We start from the raw sequence: 25,000 nt of genomic DNA, 5'->3' as shown, positions 1-25,000 counted from the left end.
GACTTTGGGCAGAAAGGAAACTTAAATATTCTGATCACTCACTAATCTAGGAGAATTTTTTTTAAACTTGGAACCTAAATTATTTACAAAACCATTTGCGAGTTATAAACAATTCTACCTTTGGAAATTGGTAGACAAGGTAATGAATAAAAAGAGAGTTTCAGTGGTAAATTGAATCCTTGTCCGCATTATACATGTGCTGTTCTACACGCCCTTGAATTACCTTCCCGAACTACAATATATTAAATTCACCAGCTGATCACTTGTTGGTGGCTAGCTCAGCCACGTATTTGACTTTTCTCCAGCTGAAATCCATCCGTTTACTCAATGAGTTTCTTTGCCTTGAAGAAGCGGCGCAAATAGAAGACCTGCCACGTAGCCAGTCCGATCAGACAGCACATGGAGAAGATACTGAAATACAGCACACGGGTGTTTGTGGACTCTGGAGGGGGGGAATAAATAAATAAATAAATAAATCAGTAAAGTTCCAAATCACCATGTCCCGAGATATCCGATGAATCACAAGTATAAGATATGGGTTGCTCAAGGCTTTGTCTTGTGTTGTTTTTGGTGGAAGGCATTTGGAACCAGCTTTAAAACAAATAATATTATTGGTCTAGGGCAAGGTAATCCTCCAATTGAAGACAAACTAAATCATAGGTCTTCATAAGTCATAAGTTACACCGCTTTTCTTTTGCATGCACATGACACTCAGGAGCCCCTTGATCCATCATGTGTGTATTTTTATTTATATTTTTTTTATCAACCACGAAGATGAAGACACACTTCCCCAGAATATGATCCACTTGTGCTGGAATAACCCATTTACTGCCTAACATAACAGTTCTGTTTTTGATGCATGCCATCAGTGGTTTGGAAATGTGTAGGGGCCTCTTTTGCAAAAGATCAACATTTAACATGTACCAGGGACACCTCATTCTTTACGGTTTCAAAGACTGTAATCTATGTCAGGGGAATGTTAACTAAATTTAGGAGAGAGAAAGTCCCCAGAATAAAACCTCCCCAAGCACCATTCAACCCCATCTGAGGAAAAGCACCATCCAACCCCAGCTGACATTGCATACCATTTGTATCCCTCATCTCCTCTTCACGCTTCTTCATGTAGGCAAAGTCATTGACGATAGATTCAGAGAGATCTTCCAGCCGCCGCAACTCAACCTCCAAGGGCTTCAGCTTCTCCACCTTAGCAATCTGCGAGATACAAAAGGGATCTTAAAATCAAAACCCATGCACACAAACTGTCAACTGTTACAGGGGCCTTTGTCATTAAAACTGCCATGCTATCTTTCTTCAAGTCCTCAAAAAATGAATAGCTTAACATGCAAAGCAGTCTCCTTCCACCAGATGTCAGTGTACTAATGTAGCTGCAAATGAAAACTGGACACGTTGCAGCTGTTCCCCAACACACTTATTAACATTTGTCTGGTATGCAGACGGCAACCTCCCACACACACAGGAGGGATCAGACAAAGATTTCCAATCCTGCCAGCAATTTAGAGCCAATTACAACCACAGTGTATTAGATTACTTGGGCATGTCCCAGCCGAGGACAACAGTAAAAGGAAGAGGTCCCTTCTCCAGCTACACAAGGTCTGTTTTAAAAACACTGTCTTCGACAGTCAAATTCCAACTGTGAGTTAACGCCCTAAAGGCCTCCTTACCCACACGCAGAAGCTGGGATTTCCTGACTGGAGATTATACACATAGGAGATATCTTGAAGCACACTTCAGACCAGACCACAGGCAAAGCCTTAAACCTGTCATCTTATGATACAAGCAGTTTTATTCTGTACAATGTGTTTTGATGTGAATATTTTTTTCTGGTCAGCTTGTTTGATTTCCAGCTTGTAAGGATGGCATTTAGAACAAAGCTAATTTAAAACTAAATAGTGTTGTATTTCCGACTCAAACTTATGAAACCCAAATAATTTAAAGGATTTTCATTTGGAAACAGAGCCAGCCCTCTCTTTTTAACCCTGTAGAATTAACGGTGCTTGTTCTGTAATACTGCAATGCTGATTTTACCCAAAACAGTAGTCTAATTAACTTTGCATTGCAGCATTGCTTTCAGACCACAAAGAAAACAAAAATTGTAACAGACCAAGTCTCACAGGTGAAAGGTGCAAACTTTATGTAACTTTGGGGGAGACTTGTAATTACCATTAGCTAAAATGCCATTCTGCTGCAGTGTTGCCCCACTTAGTTGCGCTTGTTCACACCACATCAATACAGATTGCATTTTCTAATTCTATCCAGGGGGACCACTTTTAACATGCAAAGATGACCAATACAGAAAGGAATATAGAAGTGTATGAAGTTTTTCTAATGAAACACCAACTATGTGTCTACTATGGATGTATAAAGCCAGTAAAAAATATAAACCAGGCCTCAGTGAATAGATCAACAGAAAACTAATTTAGGCAGAGACACAGGCAGCTCTAAATACCCTCTGGGTTCAGCACTGGCCCCTTTCCCTCTACTTACCTCCTCATAATTCTTAGCCTCCACTCCATGCTTCATGTCTAAAATGACCAGCTGGTCTGGAACTCTGCCTGTTCCTGGAACCAGAATGAAAAGATTTATTGTGAGGGAGCCAAACATTCCAGGAAATCACGACCAGCCCGCCCCCAAGCCTCCCGAATCCACCCCCACAGTCGACACCACCCACTCTCATAATCTCACCCTCGTCTATAAGCACTGTTCCAATGCGGACATAATCCACAGAAAACAAGATCAACTCTAGCCCCGAAAGTAGCTATGAGAACGATCTGTGCAAAAAACACACTTCACTAAAAATAAAGTAATATTTTGGACGAACCGAAAGCCAGACCAATTTCTAATTAATATTATTATTATTATTTAGTAATTTATCCAAAGCAACTTAGAGGTGAGCTATGCATGACAACTACTGCAGTCACTTATACTAGGACCTCAGATGTTCTCCTATCCATTTAAAAAAAAAAACAAAACCAAACATGCAGGTGGTCATCAATGTGCATACTATTTATATTACAAATATCATGCTAATAGTATGATTAACTGTATATATTTTTGCTAGAACATAAATGAACTGATTCAAACGGGTGTTCTTATACTAATTAAAATACAGTGAGGAAATTGGGTGGATAAATGCAAACAATGCTTGATTGATAAATACAGAACATATACTTCTGCTGGGATCACATTTTGATGCAGTGAAAATTTAACACTTATTGTAACTTAAGTTGCCACATAACTAAAGAGTGTCCAAGTGAAGCTGAATCAGCACAATTTCAGAACAGAACTGGTAAGGAGTGACAGTAGAACATTTGCTTCATCACCAAAGAATACTGAACAACTAGGAAGGTCAAGTTGTTAAATAAACATGAAATCACAACATAAACATTGAACGCACCCATAGGGAATTTACTCTCAAAACAAACTTCAAACATGTCATAGTCCTCAGTGGTGAAGGCAAACTTCCCTTTCGAGGAATCTTCTTTCGAATACAGGAGGTGGCCAGAAGAGTCGGTGATCTGAAAGAGAGAATCCCTGATAAAACAACAGTTTTCATAGTACACAGAATAGGCTGACAGTACACACAGTAACATGGTGCTAAGCAGGTTTTAATGTGAGAGAAAGCTTGTTGCACTACAGCCAACCCTACCCCTGAGGAAGGTTAGGCTGGACTTTTGAAAAGGGATGCAGCTGGACCCCAAGGTAGAATGTAGTAAACTGACCAATGAACTATATTATCAATACCTGTGGGTCTGCCACTTTTAAAGGGCAGAGTTTATATTTAGTAATCATTTTGAACCCTATGTTACAGATTTTACTACATAGCCACACCTATTAGGCGAGACCTGGAAAGACTAAGTACACCTTTACCTAACAAGTTGAACATTACCTGTTGCTTGTCAGTAATCAGCCATGTCAGGCATAGCAGTTTCATCAATTCCTGGTTTTACTATGAATTGATTAAGAAACCTGGAATTGTTCGTATTCAGATTTGGAATGGGTGAAACTACTATGCAATGGGACTCTTATTTACACGTCTGCATGTATAACACAGCAAAATATCTCCCACTTCATTACGGGCAAGATCACCAAGATTCTTACTAGACAATCTATACAATTGCAGAAAGAGTAATAATTCATATGTATAGCTGCTTTTTTATTAAGTGGGTTTTAACACTGAAATATACACAGTGATAATGTCTGTTGGCCATTTCCCAATCCTACTGTTGAAAGAAAACTTATGATTTGATGATTCCGGGTTGTTAGCAGTTAGTTAATATAGTTTAAATGTATTTCAAGCATCTATTTTAGAATTTCCCCTAAACGTTAAATCATTGTCAAAGACTGCTGTCAAATACATTGGTCAGCTGTAGTGTTTATGCAGTAGGGTGTTATCAGTGTTTAATAAGGCTTGTTTTTTTCCCATATGCAAATTAATGTTGTAGTAACAGCACTCTAAAAGGAGTATATTTGCTTTTTTGATCCATTACAAAAATCACTCATGTTATACATGTAAACTTCTATGGTTTATATGTTGAGGAAATTAAATGGAGCTTAACATCCCCATGAAGGATGATGTCCATTTGTCTCAGTTACAATATTGCAGTATTGGAACAAGACAAACAAGGTCCTTGCCTTGCTACCCACAATGTTGGTTTAAATCTTCAAATTTCAGGGAAGTCACTGCTGGTCTTTACAACAGGGTTTGGCGCCATTTGACAAACTACAACATACTCCGACATCCATATTAAGACTGATTCTAATGTATACCTCTGCAATTCAATTTTATTATTGGCAAGGAATGCATCCAAGCATTAATACAAACGGGTTTTGACTGCCTACTCAACACATACAATGTATTTAACAGCAGTTTGATAAGCTTGCTTTCACACACTGACCTTGCTATTGCATTATTTTATTCTACAATCCCAATGTTTACCTACATTATAAAGTGAATGCACACTATAATTTACCAATACTATTCTCCCTATGGGTTGAAATGTTAATTTGAATCTTTAAGCCAACAATTAAATCATACCTACCAAGAATGAATGACAGTGAAAATAATAAACACCTTAAAAAGCACTGATATTTCTGCTGCGATGCTGAAATGTTAAAGGTTGACTTTGAGTTAAAGATCAACAATAAATCCAGTGCAGAGGGGGGCAATAAGTGATTTAGTTTCTCACTATACAATATGGTGAAGCAGAATTAATTTGAATAATTAGTCTGAATTGGAAGCGCAAGCAAAGAAATACAGTAGCACGTCAGTAAACAGATTTGGTTCTCTGGTTCATTTGGGATAACAACCATATGCGAGCACATTTTGTACACAAAAAATAAATCTAGAAAACGTGCTTGAGTGAAAAATGTGTCTGTGCATAAATAAAACTAGGATGCAAAACACCTAACTGACCCCAATTAAACCGAAAAGCTATGAAAAAAGTCAACGGTATAGCTTCACATATGGGAATAATTTAGAATGACGTGTACGGAACACAGTGGACTTCTGCCAAACAAATGTACACAGCTCATTTAAATATCGTCATCGGTTTCACGTTTGTGATCAAACGCATTGTTAAGCTAGTGTTTTGTGAAAATATAGATCATACATATTATTACCGTGTACTTTTGTTATCAATCAGCAAAAAGGTGGCACAGCCTTTGAAAGAATTCCCAGGCCTATTGCCCCTTGGCGCTTCATTTTTACATGCTATTACTTGTGTGTTGTGCTCATAAGTTAGCTTTAATTTTTTTTTTAATTACACGTTAGTACTTGCCTAAAGTTTTTAGTTTTTGTTTTGTTTTTACATCTTTTCAAAAGACCAACTCCCTAGGCCTCGATCCGCGATGTTTCCTACACTAAGGTCCCCTGGCCCGACTCACCTTCAAATTTGTTTTGGTGTTGGGCTGCTCGCTGACTTCATACTCCCCAGTCACCAGCACGTCTTTATGGATCTCTTCCCGCAGGCATTTTCGAGAATTTACGGGCAGGTAGAAAGAAATTGAAAAAGCCGACCCAAAGAGGGCCGGGAGAAAGAGCAGCACACACAACCGTGACATGGCTACTAAAAGTCGGATACTAGAGCTAGGGCCGCGTTAATGCAGCGTAATGCTACATCAAAGCGTTTCTTTTGAAAGGTCTAAAGAAAGGAAACAGCGTCGCTTCAGACAGGGAGGTTAAATGACTCTTCGTGAACCTCGGATCAATTTGCACTAAGTAGTAAGTAGCATTTGTATTTCATTTATTAAAACTACACATTTTAGATGTTAAAAAAAACAATAATAATTGCAGCAAGATTATTCCAGATTCCACGTTTTCTGTAAATAATAACACTGTTCCATAATGTTAAGCAAATTATTATAATATTTTTTTTTTTCAAGGCAGGACAATTTCTTTTGGTTTGTCCTCTTCCACTGCTTCACCAATCCATCCGTGGTTATTGTAAATGTAGTTTCAAAGCAATGTTAATAAACATAACCGATCACAAGCCAGAAATCACAGGTCTGTGTTACTGGGAAAAAGATGTAAAAAATGCACGACATACAAATGGACAGACCTTGACCAACTACTGTATCACAAGAAATGTATGTGCAAGGCTTAGTGGAACTGGCGCGACCAGTTCCTAGCATCAGTGATTCCAACCAACCACAAACCTATGCAGGTATCTAAAGAAATATTAAATACAGAGCAACGAGCTTTCTCATCCAAACAGTAGCCAGAAACCTATTTCAAAGAACCAGCTTCTGTGATGTTACCTAGTATTAATAAGGGAGTTCTTCTTCATAAATGTGTAGGGAGTGTTTTTATTATAACAAAAAGGCTAGTGATTTTAAAAACTGTACAGGTTTAAAAAGCAAACCAAAAAACAGACAAACAAAAAAAAAACAACAAAAAAAAAGGCAGACGACCCTATTGTGACAAATTAAGGGATTACCCTGATACTGCAGCCTCAGCTAGTTATCTTGTTGCCAGGGAGACAGACCTCCAAAGAAGCAAAATGTATGAAAGGCATTTCAAGTAGCGTGCTTGATTAACCCATTGGATACCAGGATTGCAATCCCTGACACATATACAAGGATATTCACTGACTTATTCCCATTGATGTGTGTCCCTAATGGAAAATACCTCTGCTCACGGGTGATTAAAACAACATATCTTAAACACAGTGTGCGGTGCACTTGATTCCTAAAGTGAAGCTATTTCCTCACCTGAAGTCTGGCATTATAGATTTTGTTAGGTAAAGGCTGCCTGCTTCCTCCCCAGGGTCTCTCCACAGACGTAGTTTGACGTCACCGTTCAAATTTTGCTGCTGTTTGATGCTGATGCTTAAAAAAAGCTACGGGCACCTGCTATTTCTGACGCTATTCCATCTCTCTAGGGCTGTCAAGCTGTATTAATAGAAAGTGTTTTTTCATGTCTGTTAGTACAACTCATTCACCTTACAGGGAGTGTCACTGATAACCAATTCTTTGTTTTGCTATGTTTGTATAAAGGGAAAAGGTTTTCTTCCAGTCTAGACTACAGATAAAATCAGTTTCTTATTTGAGACTTTGATGACTTAAGTTGTGCGTGCCATGCTTGAATGAACTGCGGTCATAAATACTGATAAGAACGTCCTTCACTAGACGGTCAATGGGTATCAGAGTTGGGGAGGGTCTACCATTATTGCATCACCCATTTAGTGAACAGATGCTTGCCACCCCACCCTGTTCAACGCACATACATTATGCATTTCCTGTGTTAATGCACATCTTGCACTGTTTAAACAGTTGCTCTGCTTTTAATTCAAGGGAAAACTATTGCATGAGCAAACACTGGAAGGCTATTGTGTCATCAATGAGGAAAGGCAGGGAGAGCAGAGTGATCCTGTTCTTGCAAGTACTGACTACCTCCCTACTAACGTCATAAGAAGTGATTTTCAGATAACTTTTTCTGATAGGTCTTTTGCACAATTTGATAATGTGAAAAAGGTGGGCTTTCAAATGGATAAAATGAATGTCTAAAACATCTGTAGTTTCACTGTTGAACCCAGTCCTGATCACTGCGATGACTCCAACACCCTCTTAATATGGGCTAATTCTTGGCATTTGGGGAAGTGAAAATGCATTTTTGTCATATCGACGATCAGAATCAGTACCCTTTGTACTTTTACAACTGCTCTCCCTTTTACTGTGCTATCTTTTTATTCTTGGTTGGCAGTTTAGGAGTAGGATCAGGATTGGGTCATAAGGAGTTGGTTTTATATGATTAATGTAAATAGCCCACAGATATTCTAATGCTTTACAGTTTCCTTTATTTTATTTAGAAGGTAGTTATGTTCCGCTTTAATAAAATAAGTTAGGTTTGCAGAACGCAGTGATAACCATACTTAACTGAAAAGACAGGGGAGCATTGTGGGTAAATACATCTAGGTGTGTTCTTTTTGCAAACAATGTAACATTTTGAGAGGATACAGGAGTACACTGTTATCAGGGGTACAAAGAGCATGTTTATAGAATTCTTCCCATATCATGAAACGACAAGCTGTGTTGCCCTTTCAAAATAACAGCGGTATGATAAGGTGTTACTGCATTAGTATCATATTCCTATCATCCTTTAGGGAAGTAATGCTCTGAAACCAAAGACAGACACCGTGTCACGTAGCCTGTTTATTTGTTCAGTCTTTCTGGCTTGGAACCAGATGAAACCAGTTTCACAACATGGACTGCCTACAATGTTTTGAGTTGCGCCTTTTGCACTGCCTGCCTTTGGATTATTTTCCAACTTAAACATCAGCATCATGTTTTACACATTATTTTTAAATGTTCGGCTATGTGTTTGTTTTAGACTCATTACATATTTTAGAATAGTAATATATGGGATCCGTAAACAAACTCTGCCTCCTGACGCAATGCTGGCATTGTGCAGAACACAGTATCATTATTAAATGAATAATGTCATTTTTAATTCACTACAACACAGACAAAGCAGTTATTTCGCTCTGTCAGCTCTTCCATATCTCTTTCAGCAGTGAGATTACTAAAAGCACCATTATAAAGAGCAAAGCTTCTATGCCAACGTCATATTTTGTTTCATGCCTTTACATTTTTGTGATATCCGCAATTCTTAAATTAAATAATGTGATTTAACCCACAATTACATTAGCTGAATTTAGAACCCCTGGTCTGCTAAATAACACATAAAATATAATCTGTTGATCCACACAGATCTTCCATGGTGAAGACAGTCTCCTATATATGTGTCTTTAAGGTGGAAAATAGTCATAATGACCATGTTTGACCCCTGTTGGTAGATTTCTACACATAATGTCTGTTTATAAATTACTATAAAACAAGACTGTTGTTTTCAACCAATTCCGCATAAATTGAATTGTCTCCATTTAAATGTTTTTTTTTTTTAAACATAATCAGTAGGCTTCACATACCCTGATAACATTAGGTAGTTTAAGACAAGAGCTAATCAGATATGTGAAACAACATTTTATTTAATCTGTTCTGTATATTTCATATACAAAAATATCTTAATGTTATTCTTTATGCAATATGAATTAGAAATAGCTGAATCCAAGTTAAGAACAACATTTGAAGCTTCCGAAACATATATAATACAATATGACTTAAAAGCTTCTGAAAATATCCAATCTGGTTCATTAGTATTCTTCTGGCATTCGTATTTAAGGTGCACAACAAACAGTTTTTTTTTTTTTTATTTTATATAAGTTCCATAAATATATATGTTGACGATCTTAGGTTTGTGTGAGATAACTAAGGCTGTGGTTTGGCACACACCCTGTTTGTGAAATCAAGCAAGCAGGTTATGTAAGCCAAAAGGACTAGCTTACATAACCAGACCCTTTAATATAATATTTTATATCAAATGTATATTCCAAGGTGTTTATTTAATGACTAAATAAAACCATGGAAGAACTATCAACCCCTGCAACCTCATATACTCAAGATAAACTCAATGCAATGCAAAACAGCAAAATAATCAACATAAGACAAACCCAGCTAAAAACCAACCTAAAAAACAAACAAACCTATGAAGGTCATTTGTCCAGTTGGAGTGCACTGCTGGACAAAACATGCATCTTTAAAGTATTAAAACAATAACAAATATAAGGAATATATATGGAAAGTGAAATCCCATAGTGAAAGACTCATTGCTTGCTGTTGTTCAAACCGTTATGTCAAGATAGCAAGATTCATTAAAGTATTCTTCTGGCGTTCTGTTCGTCTTGAGGTTGAAATTGCTCAAATCCAATCATCTTGATAAATAAAAAAGAAAGTCTGTCCATTTGTCTGTTCCTTTATGCACTCGGACTCCTCTTTCATCCAGAGGAAGGTCGAGGGCTATGTTTGGATCCAAAATTTTGACCCCTGGGTACTTTATTTAGTAACTCCATTGCTGGATCACTACAGTAGCCGTGAATCTCAAATTAAAGAAACCGACAAAACTAAAAAAATAAAAATAAATACATAAAAAAGAACTTTTTTTTTTTTTTTTTTTTTTGCATTTAATCTGGTATCTTATAGGAAACCATAAGGCTACCATTCCCCAATTTGTCATGCATGAAATATTGAAATATTGAATTTCCCCAGGCAACGCCGGGTACTTCAGCAAGTGTTATAAGTGGGTAGAAGCAGTGCTGCTCTCCTATGTATTCATTGGCACAAATATTTATGAACATGAAAAAGTAAATGAAATGGCAAAGAAACCTTTGACGTTTCTGTCTAGCAAATACTTTTTTTTTTCAAAAGTGGCAACTCTACCACTACCTGGACTAGCAAAGATAAAATAAATCAAGACATTAATCCACACTGCTCAATATAAATGATTACATACAAGTTATTTAATTTAAAACTACAATATGATTCCTCTGTGGAATACTTAATACTTTCACCTTATTTGCTCTCTACTTGCTTCACCAAAAACGTATTATTGGGATCTAGTGCACTTTCAAGCACACGACACTGGCACATCTAGTTACCATAGGCGTGAAGGGCAGTTTCAGCGTTTTTAACTCATACCGCAGTGCATTCTGGCAAGTGTAGTCCTGTGTCTCCTAAAAAAAAGAAGTAAGTGAAAGGTACACGATGAGACAGGTAAAACATACCAGAATGCATTGTGATGTGCGTTGAAAATCTTGAGCTGCAGCAGTGAAAGTATGGGACGTGTGATAATGAACCCGAGAGACAGCAAAGCAATTTACAGCGAGGCCGGTCCCTTCAATTTAAAAATCGTTTTAAGAAAACATAAACACATGTTTTGATATATATGATGCAAACATACGAAAACGTGTCAAACGTTATGTAAACTTGAATTTGTATTTTCCTAGTTTCTCCTTGTAAGAGCCACAGATTAAATGGCATGCATTTCATACGTGTATTCTGACCCGTTCGCTGATTCGGACCTGCATTATCCAGCACCCTCATTGCATGGACTTTTCCTTTCACTTCACTTCACTTCACTTCACTTCACTTCACTTCACTTCCTCGGTAGTCCTCCTGTAGTCTCCAGCAAGACCACGCGACTCTTTGGCAGAGCTCTTGTCCTTGCAACGGCCGAAACCAACTATTTATCACCATAGAAACGGCGCATATTTCCAGTTTACGTCACAAAAACCGTACTGTGCGCGCCTTGACGTTTCAGGGTTCCAGAAATTTCCACTCCGAGCAGCAGTCAAAAAACATGTCCATATATGGGCACGGAAACGGAACGTCATAGCGCCAGCGTAACAAGGTTAAACGTCTATTTAAAAAAAAAGTGGCACGCACTGACGTTGTGTTGTGACGTTTCTGAAAACCATAGAAACGGAACAGTAGTGTATTGGTACCCGCGGGGTATTAAGAGCAGTTGAGTATTAGCAGAAGTTCGTCTTTTTAACGACTGGGTGTTGCAAGCATACATTTAATTTGGGGTCTCCCTCTTTGTACTGCATGTATGTAAGTACAGGTTAGTCATTGAACATGTAAACTATTAAATGCATAGCAAACACGGGAACGCCATTTCTCTTTGTATGTATTTATTTCATCATATCATAGCAATGCCGATTTATTTATTGATTGATTTATGTTTTTTTGTTGTTTTTTTTTTTTTTTTTTTTAAATAGAACAGTCGTAAAACTTGAAGGTACAAATGTAAAATTTTAATTTTTAAATTTACTTATCATAAAAGTATTTATTTAATTAAAATGTTATTTTTACAGAAAACTTATTTTGAATAAAAAGTATTAATCTACCACTCAGAGCAGTCTCGTACAAACTGTTCATAATTCATGTCATAAGTACTTATAATATTTATATGTCACACGTTATGTATATAAAGATGGATTTCTACCTATTGTTTAAGATTTGTTCAAAAAAAAAGTATATATATATATATATTATATATGATATATAATATATATATATATATATATAATATTATATATATATATATATATTACATGGGTGGCAGTGATGTCGCCGTAATTGTACAACAAGAAATCAATCGACGTGTTTTTATTACGTTGCAAAATTTATGGGATCGTGGTTATTTAAATATCTTTAATATCATTTAACAAATCAAGTTCATTGTACCCAGTTGTACGAGATATCTTGTCGTAAGTGTATTAGAACGTCAAATAATATTACTTTGGTGTATTGGTGTACGTAAAACGATGTATAAACCTTCTTCTCCCATGGTATTAATATATATATCTATATATATATATATATAGATATATATATTATATTATATATATATATATATATATCGGATCGCAAAGGATCTGTGCATCCTGGATTGTAATTTTTTAGTTCAGTATTTATCTCTTTCAAGTCCTTTACAAGGTTAGCAGTGTTGGAGAGCTCAGAGAGTCCGAGGACTGGCCATTGCTGCTACTGCCTCTCGTCTGGGCCTCCACACAATTAGGGGTGGATTCATCTTCTGGGTAGGTGAACACAAAGGAAGACGTGTATGTAGAACAGGATGGGGTGCAGGTCACAACTGGGGTGCACAGAGGCTCCAGGTCAGATGTTACAGATGTGTAGAGGGGTTCCCAGTCTGCTGCATAGAAGGAACTGGATAAATCCATCTCTGGAACAGATCTGGCTGTTTCCATGGGTGTCTTTTTCAATGATGCAAACAGATCAAACGGTTCTTCTTTTAAGATCAAGGAACTGTCTAAATCTGACATCTTCACTGTGGAAGAGGAAGCTGTTGAAACAGAGCTGGTGAACAAGCTGGTGGAAGAGGTAGCCACATGCTCATTAGAGGTGAAGGACCCTGAAATGGTGTTTTGGATCTGAGAACTGGGAGCACTGCAGATACTGCTCAGCTGTAGAGAAGCACTAGACTCAGAGAAGAAGGTGTCCAAATCTTCAGGGATTTTGCAGGCAGGTTTGTGGGCTGCCAGAATGAACTCCAGTTTTTCTTTTTCTTTCATGAGGTTGGCAATTTCAGTCTGCAAAGCTGACTTGTCATCCTCCAAGCTATCAGTTTCCTGTTGACAAAGGGAAAGGTCATGAGTGAGCTGCTATTGCAACGAACATGTTAACAAATCCACTGCATGCATGTTTCATGTATTAAAAGGGATCCAGAAATAATGAATACTTACAGCTTGCAGGGTATCGGTGAGTTCCCTTCGTCTGTTGCGGCATTTTGCTGCTGCCATTTTGTTCCTCTCCCTACGGACCATCCTTTTCTCCTCTTCTTCAGGGGAAAGCTATACAAATACAAAGAGATAAAGAGTTTAGTGGAATTCTATTAGGATTTTCCCAGCATCACTACACCAATCATCAATTTTCCTTTATGGGGATTGAATGCAGGTCTCACTCTGTCTCTCTGCAGTGATGCTATTAAAAGAACGCTGTTGCAGACTCTCCATGATCTGAATTTAAAATAGGAGGTAGTCATGCTTCATTATAACGCAGTTTTTTTTTTTTTTTTTTGTTCTCTATGTTATTGGAATTATTTTGGAAATAAATATATATTTCCTGGATATTATTGCATTCTGACTACTGGGGGGGGGGGGGGGGGGGGGAGGAATATGTACCTGTTCAATTTTCCCTTTTCTGCCAGTGCTGTATCCCCTGCTTCCTGAAGATCTGACAGTCCCTCCTCTGGAGTACTGTCTGCTTGAACCTGGAACTCCGTAAGGGTGTGCTCTGTTGTGTGATGGGGCCACTGAGGAGGTAAGGGTGGTAGGCTGGACCATCCACTGCAGATCTGGGCTAGTGGAGATCGCAGTGACAGTTGGGATGAATGAGGCGCTTGAAACAGACATGTCGGAGAAGTCCTATGAAAAGCAAAAAAGAAAGCTTGTTTTTAAATGTTATAAATTACCGTCTTAGCACTTTGAAAGATATTCCATGAACTGTTCTTTTACATCAATTTGCATTTTGTTGTGTTGCCAGGTATTTAGTAATAGATAGTCAAGCGTTATGTATATGTGATATTCTCTCCCTGTGCTATTATTATTGTATTCGATTTATAAATAACAGTATGATGTCAGTCATGACGTAAGACTGTTCGAAATGAAAACCACTTTCTCTGTGAACCGTCGCACACAACCTTGCAGCCGGCTCTCTGTAATCATACTCTGTGACGCGATACAAAAATGCTGCCTACTCTAGAAGAATCAGACTACTACCAGATTCACAGAAACGATCCATTATGTAAAATATATTTGTTTTATATGATCCACAATATCTAAATAAACAAACAAACAAACAAATAAATAAATAAATAAGAACAACAGCACAAACTTTCAATTTGTAGATGTACGTTACCGATATTATCAAACACTTAAAAACATAATCATTTTGTATGCCTCGTGCAAAAGAATGTGACACAAATGCTGCACCGGTATCGTTTCTCTAAACAACACTGACTTCAGATTTACAGAAGTAAAGTTGAATCTGTGAGAAGTCTCAGCTTAAATGTCTTATGCAGTACAACACACAATACGAGAATGGAGAATAATAATAATAATAATAATAATAATAATAATAATAATAATAATAATAATAATAATAATAATAAGTGCATGTCTCACCTGCATTTTATTTGCAGGAGATCCTATGCTGGAATATGAATCAGGAGGTGAATAATACGGAAGGTTGTCACCGGCCGGAGAGGCGCTACTGCAGCGGGATGAAGAATCGTATTCTGCGCCGAAGCCCTGGTACATCATGGCAGCTGGACACCGAAAGAAAACTCGATTCAAAACCGATGGAAAATCGATGATTGAAAAATTCAGCTGTCAAAGGTCTTCTCGTAATGATTTTGCTCTTTGTATTCACTCCAACGCTGTGTTGTTTATTTCTGTCTCTCTCTGTGTGTTCTCTTTAGTAGCTCACGCTCTTGTGTCTGCTTTGACAGTGCAACACCTTTTTTATACTGTTCTTCAGTCAGAAATTTATTAATGAACTTTATACGTCAACAAATGGGGGGAGTGGCAACTTGAAAAGTTAGGAAAATTTAAAAAGAGAAGAAAACTCGGAAAAACTATTAGTACATATATTACATAGCAATGTTTTGTATTTAAATAATATCGGTCTTTATACACTAATACATTGAATATATATTTCAAATAAGTATTTATATATTTGTGAACCCCTCCGAGAATGGAACATTCTAGAAGGGAAACCCGACAATGACGTAAATGTCCTAATATGGATTCATCCTGTGAAGGGCTTCCAAGGCTGAGATACCACACACAAACGTTAAGGAGGAACAGCACTTGAAAGAAGGAGGTACTAGATCAGCAACATTTAGCAGATTCTTGGCGTATTTATTATTTGTGCACCGCAAACAAAAATACAATAAGAATAAAATATATGTTTCTAATTCATACACACAGGTGAATGTACAGCACAAACAATATTAAACATCGGACTCCGTTCACAAAGCTTAAAAAAGCAAAGGAGTTTTTTTTTTAATGCTTTTTTTTTCAAATGCTTATATTTATTAAACCAATACAGTTTGACATTGGTAAACCCATCGACTTGAATTTAGTATTTAATAAATCGTTGGGGAGCGCAGGAGTAGACTGGAAAATATATACAACACAGGAATTGTAAATGAAAAGAAATCTGTAAATAAAATAATTGCTTAACGACATTACCACATGATCTACTAATAGCTGATTTACAGAACAGCTCTGCTGGTGGCGCATACTTGAACATAATCATCATATATATTATATATATATATATATATATATATATATATATATATATATATATATATATATATATATATATATCTGTATTGCCTGGTGTGCTTTTACGACAATATGTCTGTATTCTTCGTGATATACATGCATATGAAATCGATAACATTGCAAAACAAAACATCTCATAGAATTAAGATCAAACAAAGTGTAACTACATTGTAGCAACGTGCCTAAGAAATGCACCGAAAGTAAGCATTCCTTTCCCAAATAAGACAGGGGGTGTGGAAGAAACTTGAATCCTTGTTCTATACCTATTGATGTGTCCCAGATCGCTCCAGGGGCTATGTGAACAGTCCGCATTCACCCATTCATAACATTATTCCACACATCCCTGATCCTACACTCCTACGTTTAAACTGGTCCTTGTTGAACACATTTGGTTAAATAAATACGTTTACCCTATGAATTTGCATACCATTATTAACTGGTTATTGTCTCGTGGATCGTTGGCATGTTTAAAGACATCTTTATTATTTTTGGATAACAATATACTCCTTGGATTTATAAAATAGAGTAGCTATTGCTGAAAACAATAAATACAGACGACATAACGCTATTTTGCAACATTTGGTTATAGTGATATTTTATATTGCTCAAGTTAGTTCCTTTAATCAGTGTAATTTATTTCCAATTATTTTGTTGACACGATAAATATTGCCGTTTCAGCAGTTCCCATGGGCCGTGTTTGTTTTGATAAGTTCGTATTGCTTGTCTTTGTTTCTGTTGCAAAACAGTACGTTGTCATAGAAACGCCCCACCCCTTCCTTGTCAGTTACGTTACAGTAACTGTGGAGACGGGGATAGTAAACAGGCAAGGACTGGCCTACTTTTACTTTTCTTTTTAAAGTATCTGTTATGTTGACAGCGTATAATGCGAGTCAATCAATACACACATTAACGAAGGATTATATTTCACATACAACTTGCATTCACCCCTGCAGGTAAATAAAGCGCGTTAGAGTAATTGAATGTGGTGTTTGTACGTCTATATAAACAGTAAACATGTTGCGTGATTAGTTTCTCGATTTAGTTCCGCGAAAACAGCATCACAATCGAACTGCAATAATAATAATAGACGATCATAAACAGCTGGAGGTGCTACCTATTAAAATGACATGCTACTGTACTGATGGAAACACGTCTATATACATTTACGTACCTACAAGCAGAAGGCTCGTTGCGGGATGATAATGAATAAAACGTTTTTTTTTTTTTTTTTTTTTTATTAAAACATATAACTGTGTTGTTTATTTTAGATTAGTGCTAATCGTGGTCTATGAAACCAGCTGATTGAAATATAACATTCTATTAAAATGAGGCGCTTATTTGTATCTCTGCTGTTTTATATTTATTCAAGAACTGTTGATCTTGTTTTGACATCGTAACGATGGATCCAAATAAACTGCAGTGTGTTGTATAATTGGATTGAATTGCATCGCCATTATGTGTCCTTTGTACTAAATAATACAAGATCATACTCCCAGGGACCCTTGTTAAAGCTTTCCCGTTAAGTCCAGCCCATCTGAGCAGGATATGCCAAATATGGGTAACTGCGTCACAGTACCGCCCTCCGTATGGCTGGCGAGTAACACGTGGTGTAGATGAATTCTCTGCGGTATTAGCTGAACCTCTTAATTAAGAAAGTCATTATCTCACGCGTGAGATGAGATAGTCAAACTTATTGCAGGAAAGGCAGGGACGATCCGGTTATTCTCAGCCAAAGTCCAAATTACCGTAACTGGCCTCACAATTATATTTTGGAGAAAATGAACAAGCGACAGCCCCTGTATTATAAGCATTGTGCACAGCATAGTTCCCCTCAAACAATAAACACAAGCAAAGAAAATCTGCATTTTTTTTAATTACTTACCTGTTCCTCATGTATAAACACTTAACCTATACTTCATCTTGTCATTAGGTATTGCATACTCACAGGCAGCCCAGGATCGGGTTACCAAATTTACTTATTTTATACAGGTAAAAGGAAACAACAGAGGAGGACATCTACATCTTCCAATGCGTTAAAAACAAAATGTTGATTTTTTCAAGAACTACCTGCTCTTTTGGGTCCAACTACGCTTTTTCCAGTAAGTGTACTGCTAATTAATTATGGAACCCAACTTTCTAAATAATGTAATGTGTTTTAATAAATCTCGTGATAAGACTGGGCATAGATAAGCACACATCTACAGTCGAAGTATTTACAGACCGAGCGAACAAACACAAGCTGTACGGTAGCACTTCTTGCAATACCCTTTGTTCCCTTTTCATAGGGAACAAACTATGTCAAGTTTTTCTACAGCGCTTGTTTGACGAGTCTGTTTTTCTGCGGGTTTCTAGTATGAGTTAATTCTCAGTCTATAAACATGTTTATACACTGGGAATATTGGTGGCAGCACGCATGGTTACAGCTGGATATTACACTACTGTCCTTGTACTACAGTTGCTCTACATACCTTTAATCTAGCAATAAATGAACGCGCCCCAGTTCCCAACACCTGTTGGTCGTCAGCACACCAGCAGGTACTGTGTTTCCAAACAGGGAAGGATTGTAACACACATTCCCAAATGTCCCTTTACTGTATAGAATCTGGCTACATTAAACGTGGCAATCACGATATAATTCACGTTTTTTAAATTGCTCCCGAATCATACAGTACGTGCTACATACAGTATTATAAAACACCCACACGTGACCATATCTGTAGATTACAATATAGGCACCTGGGGGAGTCATCAGATTTTGTCAGATTTTTACAGCTACGTTTGATATTAAAATGTATATATACCGATTTATTGCACGATCCTTAATTCAATGCATGAATTATTGTTCAGTTGTTGTCAGTTTCAGAACGCTGGGGGTTATTTCACATTTCTAAAGCCTCTCCCCTCCTCACAAGTGGTATGATCTAATCGCCGCACAGATTTCATTCATAAAAATCTCAGTATAAAAGGAGTCGCAGGCAGACTATCCAGCAGTGTAAGGGAGACTGTAAACCTGGAAAGAGGTAGTTACAAGCGGCGCGGAGAAGACAGTCGTTCACAGCAGCTCAAAAACTGACTTTCTGCTTCCACTTTCTGAACAGACATATTTTTTTTTCACCCAGTTTTGTTCAGAAATGTTTCAGAACTTTACCGAGTGCGATTCTTCACGATGCAGCACCGCATCGCCTGGCGGAGACAGCCTACCGTACTATCAACATTCTCCGTCTGATTCTGTCAGCAGTGTGGGATCGCCCATGAATACCCATCAGGTAAGAAATACTACCTGTGCAATAGATCATGTACATGTTATTGGCGTAAGAATCTGCAGTTTTAATCATTTACAACCTATTATTTTTAACATTAGGTTATAAATAAAACGCATTATTAGTTTCGCATTTGCAAATATGTTGTACTGATCTTATGGACGTACTGTAAAATGCACAGGATATGGCATTTAGGCTATTGTATATTGATGAATTGAATCAATCAGAATTAAGGAATATGAAGTTCCATTAGATTAGCTCATTAAGATGCTATACAAATCAAGACAATTGGGATACCTGGCGAATTATTTTTGTATCTAGGCAGGCACTGCGGGTTGTACAGAGGTTCATTGAGAAAAAAAATTTCATTCGGGAGACTCCTGGGTAGTGTTTTGCGTCAGTAGAAACACGAACGTCAGAGCCATTTATAAACCTTCATTTTTAAGGGGGGGGGGTTACAGAATAATATGATCAATAAATATAATTTAGTATGATGCAAACAGATCTGCATAAACATTAGGGGGAATATGTGTTACACTAAAGTTTTTTTTTTTTCTAATATAACGATTGCTTTTGTTTTTGCAGGATTTTTGCACGGATATTGGTATCTCTAGTTCTACTTTTGTTCCCACTGTTACTACAATTTCAACCAGTCAAAACTTGCAGTGGATGGTCCAGCCTACCCTCATCACCTCCACTGCCCCTGTGCAGAGCAGAGCACACCCCTACAAAGTCCCAAGTTCCAAAATTGCTGGAGCCAGAGGGCAAAGCATTGGAAGAAGGGGGAAAATCGAGCAGGTAATTATATTGATCGAGGATGTCTAGTAATCTCCTGCAGAAAATCTAGTGTCTAAATATTATATTCAATTAAAAAAAAAAAAAAAAAACTAAAAAACTGAAAAAAAACAGTATTGGTGCCAGAGCAGCAATTCAGAGAGTGCGCTATAGAGACCAGTATTGGCTGTGCGCCTAGCTGAGCTACCCACTTTAAATTCAGGTCATGAAGAGTCTGCAACAATGGACTATTAATAGCATAACTGCAGAGAGAAACCGGGAGAGAGCTGGCTCTCTCTTTAGAGATTGAGAGGGATTTTGTTTTTTTAAAAGAAAGCGAACTAGAATTCCAAATTGTTATATTGTATTTTTTTTATTTATATAATAGCTTTCTCTGGAGGAGGAAGAGAAAAAAAGGATCAGGAGGGAGAGGAATAAAATGGCTGCAGCAAAATGCCGCAACAGAAGGAAAGAACTCACTGACACCCTGCAAGCTGTAAGTATACGAATATAATTTCCAAATACATGCATACATACATACATACATACACACACACACACACATATATATATATATTTTAATGGATACATATTACAACACAACAGTCAATTCATTTTCATTTCTCTTTTTGTTTGCAGGAAACTGATAATCTGGAAGATGACAAGGCAGCCCTGCAAACTGAAATTGCCAACCTTCTAAAAGAGAAGGAAAAGCTGGAATTAATCCTGGCTGCTCATCAGCCTGCCTGCAAGATGACTGAAGATATAGATGCTCTCTTCCATGAGCCTGCAGGCTTCCCTCAGGTGGCCACTGCAGATGAAGATTCCAAAGTCCAAAGCAGCACTCTAAGGGCTTCTACTCTCCAAGACCTGGAGATGTCAATCTTTTCAACAACACCCATTTCAGGGAATTCAAACCTTTTGCTTTGCTCCAGTGCTGAAGTAAGTGTTTCAGATCTAGAGCCTTCCTTGGATTTAAAAGAGGAACCCCTCGATGAGCTTCTTCCGACCACAGAGAGAAGCACCGTGGAGACCGCCAGATCAGTTCCAGACTTAGACTTGTCTAGTTCCTTTGGAGTTGCAGACTGGGAAACCCTCTACAAATCGGTGTCCAATGATCTGGAGCCCCTCAGCACTCCAACTGTAACTTCCACCCCCATGTGCACCACATATTTGTCTGCCTTTGCGTTTACCTATCCAGATTTAGATTCTTTCCCTGACTGCGGAGAGAATCCTAAAGGAGGAATCAACAAGACTGACCCTGCATTAAATATTCTCAATTCTCCAACTTTGTTGGCCTTATAGTGGCCGTTACTTGGGACAGTCAAATACTAGATCTTCAGCTCCTGGCAATGATCCATGCCTTTGGTCAAGGGGTTATATTAAAAATATATATTTACAGAGTAAAACGGTATTTACTTCTTCCAGAAATGTTGCTAAAAGCATGGCAATCCTACTCATGAACGGAAAACCATTATGATCTGGTATTAACAGCATGCTGAGCAGTGCCATATAAGTTAATGAATTGTCAATATCCATTTTCTGGTGCTAGATCTTTTAATGTAATTGTGCAGCTGTTGAAACAATAAGTACTGTACTGTGTTTTAATAGCAATAGTCTGTTAGTGTATAACACAAATGAATATGGTGTTTAAATATACATGTCCTGTACTGGCATACCTCAACTTTCATTGTAATGTAAATGATCTGTTATTGACATCATTGTTTGAAAGTGGTTTAAATGTATAGATTTACAGAGTTTTCCATGAAAACATGTCCTCTATTATTTATCCAGATGTATTTTAAGATACAGTTTATTTTTCTACTTTTAAGAGTGTTGACCTGTTTGTGAAGTTTTAACAAAGAAAATATAAATAAGCATTGATTGCTTATTGCAATGATATGGTCAATAAATATATATATATAAACTGTTATCTCATTATTATTATTTATGTATTTATTATTACAACTTTAAATATGGGATTTGGATTCACTATAGTGAACACATCACTATCACAGCATAAACAGAATCTGTTCTGACTGTTGCTATTCTTTTAAAGTCTATATGAATAAACTGAGGTTGATCTAAATGCTCTGTATTAAATTCCTGTTTTCCTCAAGGGTGCCCTTATTAACTTCACTTAATACAATATATTAAATACAATTAGAACACATCTGCAATAAAATACAAGATTTAGGGCAGTGTTATTAAGCGTGTCTGCAGATGATTAAAATAGACCCTGTGGTCACCAACAAGTGGTCTTTAGCACAGGTTTAACCTGCATGTTAATGTAAGAATTATCTTATATCACCTGCTCATCTGTAAGCACATGTCTTGCACAATCATTTTCACTTTTATACGCAACTATAATAATGGTCTGTTTACCACATTATTCTGTAGAATATAATTTTGTTATTAAGTAGTAAATAATGAGTCTAGAAGTCCATGGTTTTGATTTAACCCAGGCACGTGTTCATTCTGCTGACTTACTATATTTCAATATCTGTTTTCTAAAAGCACAAAGCTACAGAAAACTTTCCTTTGGGGTTACAGTGAAACAAGGCGTCTATACCAAGATCTCCAGCAGAAAGCTGCACTACTTGTCTCGCCTCTCCACTCGTTGCAGTGGCTTGTTTGGTTTCCAGGCACGTACGGGGTGTCGTGAGACTGACGTCATGGCGTGTTTGGTTTCTTGGCGTGTCACAGCGAGCGCGTACAGACTTCCCGGACCATATATGGAAACTTTATAGCCTTTCTGACTGGGAGTGACATGCAGTTCCCGGATTTCTTTGGAATGCTCGACAGGCTGATCCCTTTAATTGGAAGGCTGGGATCAAAGGTGGGGCATGTATTATGTGCATAACGACAGATTGTTTAATAGGGTTGCTCGGTTTTCTGCCATACAGGAATCCACGAGTTTCCCGGAAACAGAATGGAATGAAAGGGCATTTTACAGGAATCTAGCAATTTCTAAAAAGCATTTGAAAAGGATGGATTGCTACACACACTCGAGCTTTACCGGATTTAGTCGTGTTCCCCGCATAAAACAAACATATTAACGAAATCGATATCGCGTTAACTTCTATAACTTCTCAGATATCACAAACAGTGACTCAAACAGTAAATACAACTTTGTTCGAACTACCCACTGCTTTGCCGAGCCGAGGGAAGGCGGATTTTGAAGCATGGCACCCGGCACTTTGCAAATCAAAATAATGGGTGAATCATCATAGCAAGTATAAATATATGAAATGAGTCTGGCGTTTCAAAAGAGTACTGTACCAGCATTGCATCAGCTCAGAATGGGAAACAAGTGTGAAATCACAAGTCACATTGACAGGTTGATTACTTGAAAGTTTCTTCTTATTAATGGATTACATAATACATAGATGAACTAACTCCTATCATTATACACACACACACACGCACACACACACATATATATATTATATATATATATATATATATATATATATATATATATATATATATATATGTGTGTGTGTGTGTGTGTGTGTGTGTGTGTGTGTGTGTGTGTGTGTCTGTGTGCGTGGTCTGTATATATATTTATAGTGTCATGATTCCATTCTTTAAACCTGTTTTCTCTTTCAAAGTTTAATGACCAAACGTTTAATTAAAAAATAAATCCTGTGTATGTCGTCCTTAGCAACAACATGCTTTATCTAGGTAGTGAACCTAGTGTTGCATGCCTTGGCATATTTATGGTGTTTGCTAACCACACTGGCATTATCAATAACGGTGGCTAAAATACAGAATCTGTTACCACAGGCTTTTTTTTTTCTTCTAGCAGGTTACTATAAATTACAATTATACTATGAGCACTAAAACAAATGGATATAATGTGCCTCACCCACTTTCTGGAAGGCCCTAGAGATTAGATATTCTGGATAATACAAACCAGATGGAGGATAACAAACTATGAGGAGGAGGAAAGCAGGCCTGTACCAAAGAAAGCAAATCACTTGACCTCACTGTGCTTTACAGGACCGGCATCAGCAGAGACCTTGGGCAGGGATGGTATTAGGGCAGGGTGGGATGCTGTAGCTCTGATTCAGGGAGTTCATTTACTGAGGGATCGTTCATGCAAGTTCTTTCTTCCAGTTAATAAAACCGAAACTCACAGTTAGAAATGCATGAAGAAACACAGTTAATGTGCCTTCTCCAGGCCTATTACCCCTGATAAAGGGATTTTTGCGGTCTTGAAACCTTTTGTAAAGTCTTACCTGTACATGTTGTCACATTAAAATCAATTGTGATGCTTTTCTTTCTTAACATCTAATGTATATAACCTTTAATAAAGCCAATTTAAGACACAAAATGAAATGAAACACACTGTAATAACCCAACCCTTCATAATGTAAAGGTTCTCGCTTTTAAACTTCAATTTGCAGGTTCTGTCTGGAGATTACTGTATCGAGGTGTGCGTCTCATAATTCACCACAGCTGACGGAATTTGAAACTGAGTCTATGGAGTTTCAGCTCAGTGAGTGTTAGGTATGTTAATTTAAAAAAAAAACAAAAAACAGTGTCCCCTACTGGAGTAACGAGGAGAGGCAGAAGCTGGTCATTTTGTAGGAGCCTGTAATACGAGGAAACTTTTAGGTAGCTTTTACCTGCCGTGAGATAAAGATAACAACATTCAGACAGTTCAGTCAGTCTTTTGAAATATCACTACAACTAACTGCTTTACCGTTACCAGAAACAAGTAGCCTG

At 37.4% G+C, this 25,000-nt stretch overlaps 3 protein-coding genes across 3 annotated transcripts; 1 reads left to right on the top strand and 2 right to left on the bottom strand.

Moving 5' to 3' along the window:
* Positions 1-6: 6 nt before the first annotated feature.
* On the bottom strand, positions 7-6,136 carry LOC121307643 (transmembrane emp24 domain-containing protein 10-like). The gene is made up of 5 exons (XM_041239865.1): positions 5,905-6,136; positions 3,416-3,536; positions 2,506-2,579; positions 1,086-1,212; positions 7-442 (listed from the first exon to the last, which is right to left on the bottom strand). Exons 1-5 carry the CDS (start codon positions 6,079-6,081, stop codon positions 321-323), a joined length of 621 nt encoding a protein of 206 aa, XP_041095799.1. The 5' UTR covers positions 6,082-6,136; the 3' UTR covers positions 7-320.
* A 6,658-nt stretch (positions 6,137-12,794) lies between these two features.
* Positions 12,795-15,387, bottom strand: LOC121307658 (proto-oncogene c-Fos-like). The gene is made up of 4 exons (XM_041239889.1): positions 15,063-15,387; positions 14,061-14,303; positions 13,623-13,730; positions 12,795-13,508 (listed from the first exon to the last, which is right to left on the bottom strand). The coding sequence occupies exons 1-4, from the start codon at positions 15,198-15,200 to the stop codon at positions 12,849-12,851; spliced, it is 1,149 nt and encodes a 382-aa protein (XP_041095823.1). The 5' UTR covers positions 15,201-15,387; the 3' UTR covers positions 12,795-12,848.
* Positions 15,388-19,209: 3,822 nt separating this feature from the next.
* LOC121307641 (proto-oncogene c-Fos-like) lies at positions 19,210-22,354 on the top strand. The gene is made up of 4 exons (XM_041239862.1): positions 19,210-19,498; positions 20,078-20,290; positions 20,655-20,762; positions 20,906-22,354. The coding sequence occupies exons 1-4, from the start codon at positions 19,364-19,366 to the stop codon at positions 21,569-21,571; spliced, it is 1,122 nt and encodes a 373-aa protein (XP_041095796.1). The 5' UTR covers positions 19,210-19,363; the 3' UTR covers positions 21,572-22,354.
* Positions 22,355-25,000: the final 2,646 nt, after the last annotated feature.

The sequence above is a fragment of the Polyodon spathula genome, chromosome 57 (genome assembly GCF_017654505.1).
Source record: "Polyodon spathula isolate WHYD16114869_AA chromosome 57, ASM1765450v1, whole genome shotgun sequence".
Lineage (NCBI taxonomy): Eukaryota > Metazoa > Chordata > Actinopteri > Acipenseriformes > Polyodontidae > Polyodon > Polyodon spathula.
Note: the sequence above shows the minus strand (reverse complement) of the source record. Positions and strands in the feature narration are given on the sequence as shown.

Excerpts from the sequence above, each read along its gene's own strand:
- LOC121307641 (XM_041239862.1), top strand. The coding sequence starts at position 19,364 with ATGTTTCAGAACTTTACCGAGTGCGATTCTTCACGATGCAGCACCGCA. Across the intron at positions 20,291-20,654 it reads GAAGGGGGAAAATCGAGCAG|CTTTCTCTGGAGGAGGAAGA; the intron begins GTAATTATATTG and ends TTTATATAATAG. Across the intron at positions 20,763-20,905 it reads TCACTGACACCCTGCAAGCT|GAAACTGATAATCTGGAAGA; the intron begins GTAAGTATACGA and ends TTTTGTTTGCAG.
- LOC121307658 (XM_041239889.1), bottom strand. The coding sequence starts at position 15,200 with ATGATGTACCAGGGCTTCGGCGCAGAATACGATTCTTCATCCCGCTGC. Across the intron at positions 14,304-15,062 it reads CTCCTGCAAATAAAATGCAG|GACTTCTCCGACATGTCTGT; the intron begins GTGAGACATGCA and ends TGCTTTTCATAG. Across the intron at positions 13,509-13,622 it reads TCACCGATACCCTGCAAGCT|GAAACTGATAGCTTGGAGGA; the intron begins GTAAGTATTCAT and ends CTTTGTCAACAG.
- LOC121307643 (XM_041239865.1), bottom strand. The coding sequence starts at position 6,081 with ATGTCACGGTTGTGTGTGCTGCTCTTTCTCCCGGCCCTCTTTGGGTCG. Across the intron at positions 3,537-5,904 it reads ACACCAAAACAAATTTGAAG|ATCACCGACTCTTCTGGCCA; the intron begins GTGAGTCGGGCC and ends TCTCTCTTTCAG. Across the intron at positions 443-1,085 it reads GGAGATGAGGGATACAAATG|AGTCCACAAACACCCGTGTG; the intron begins GTATGCAATGTC and ends CCCCCCCTCCAG.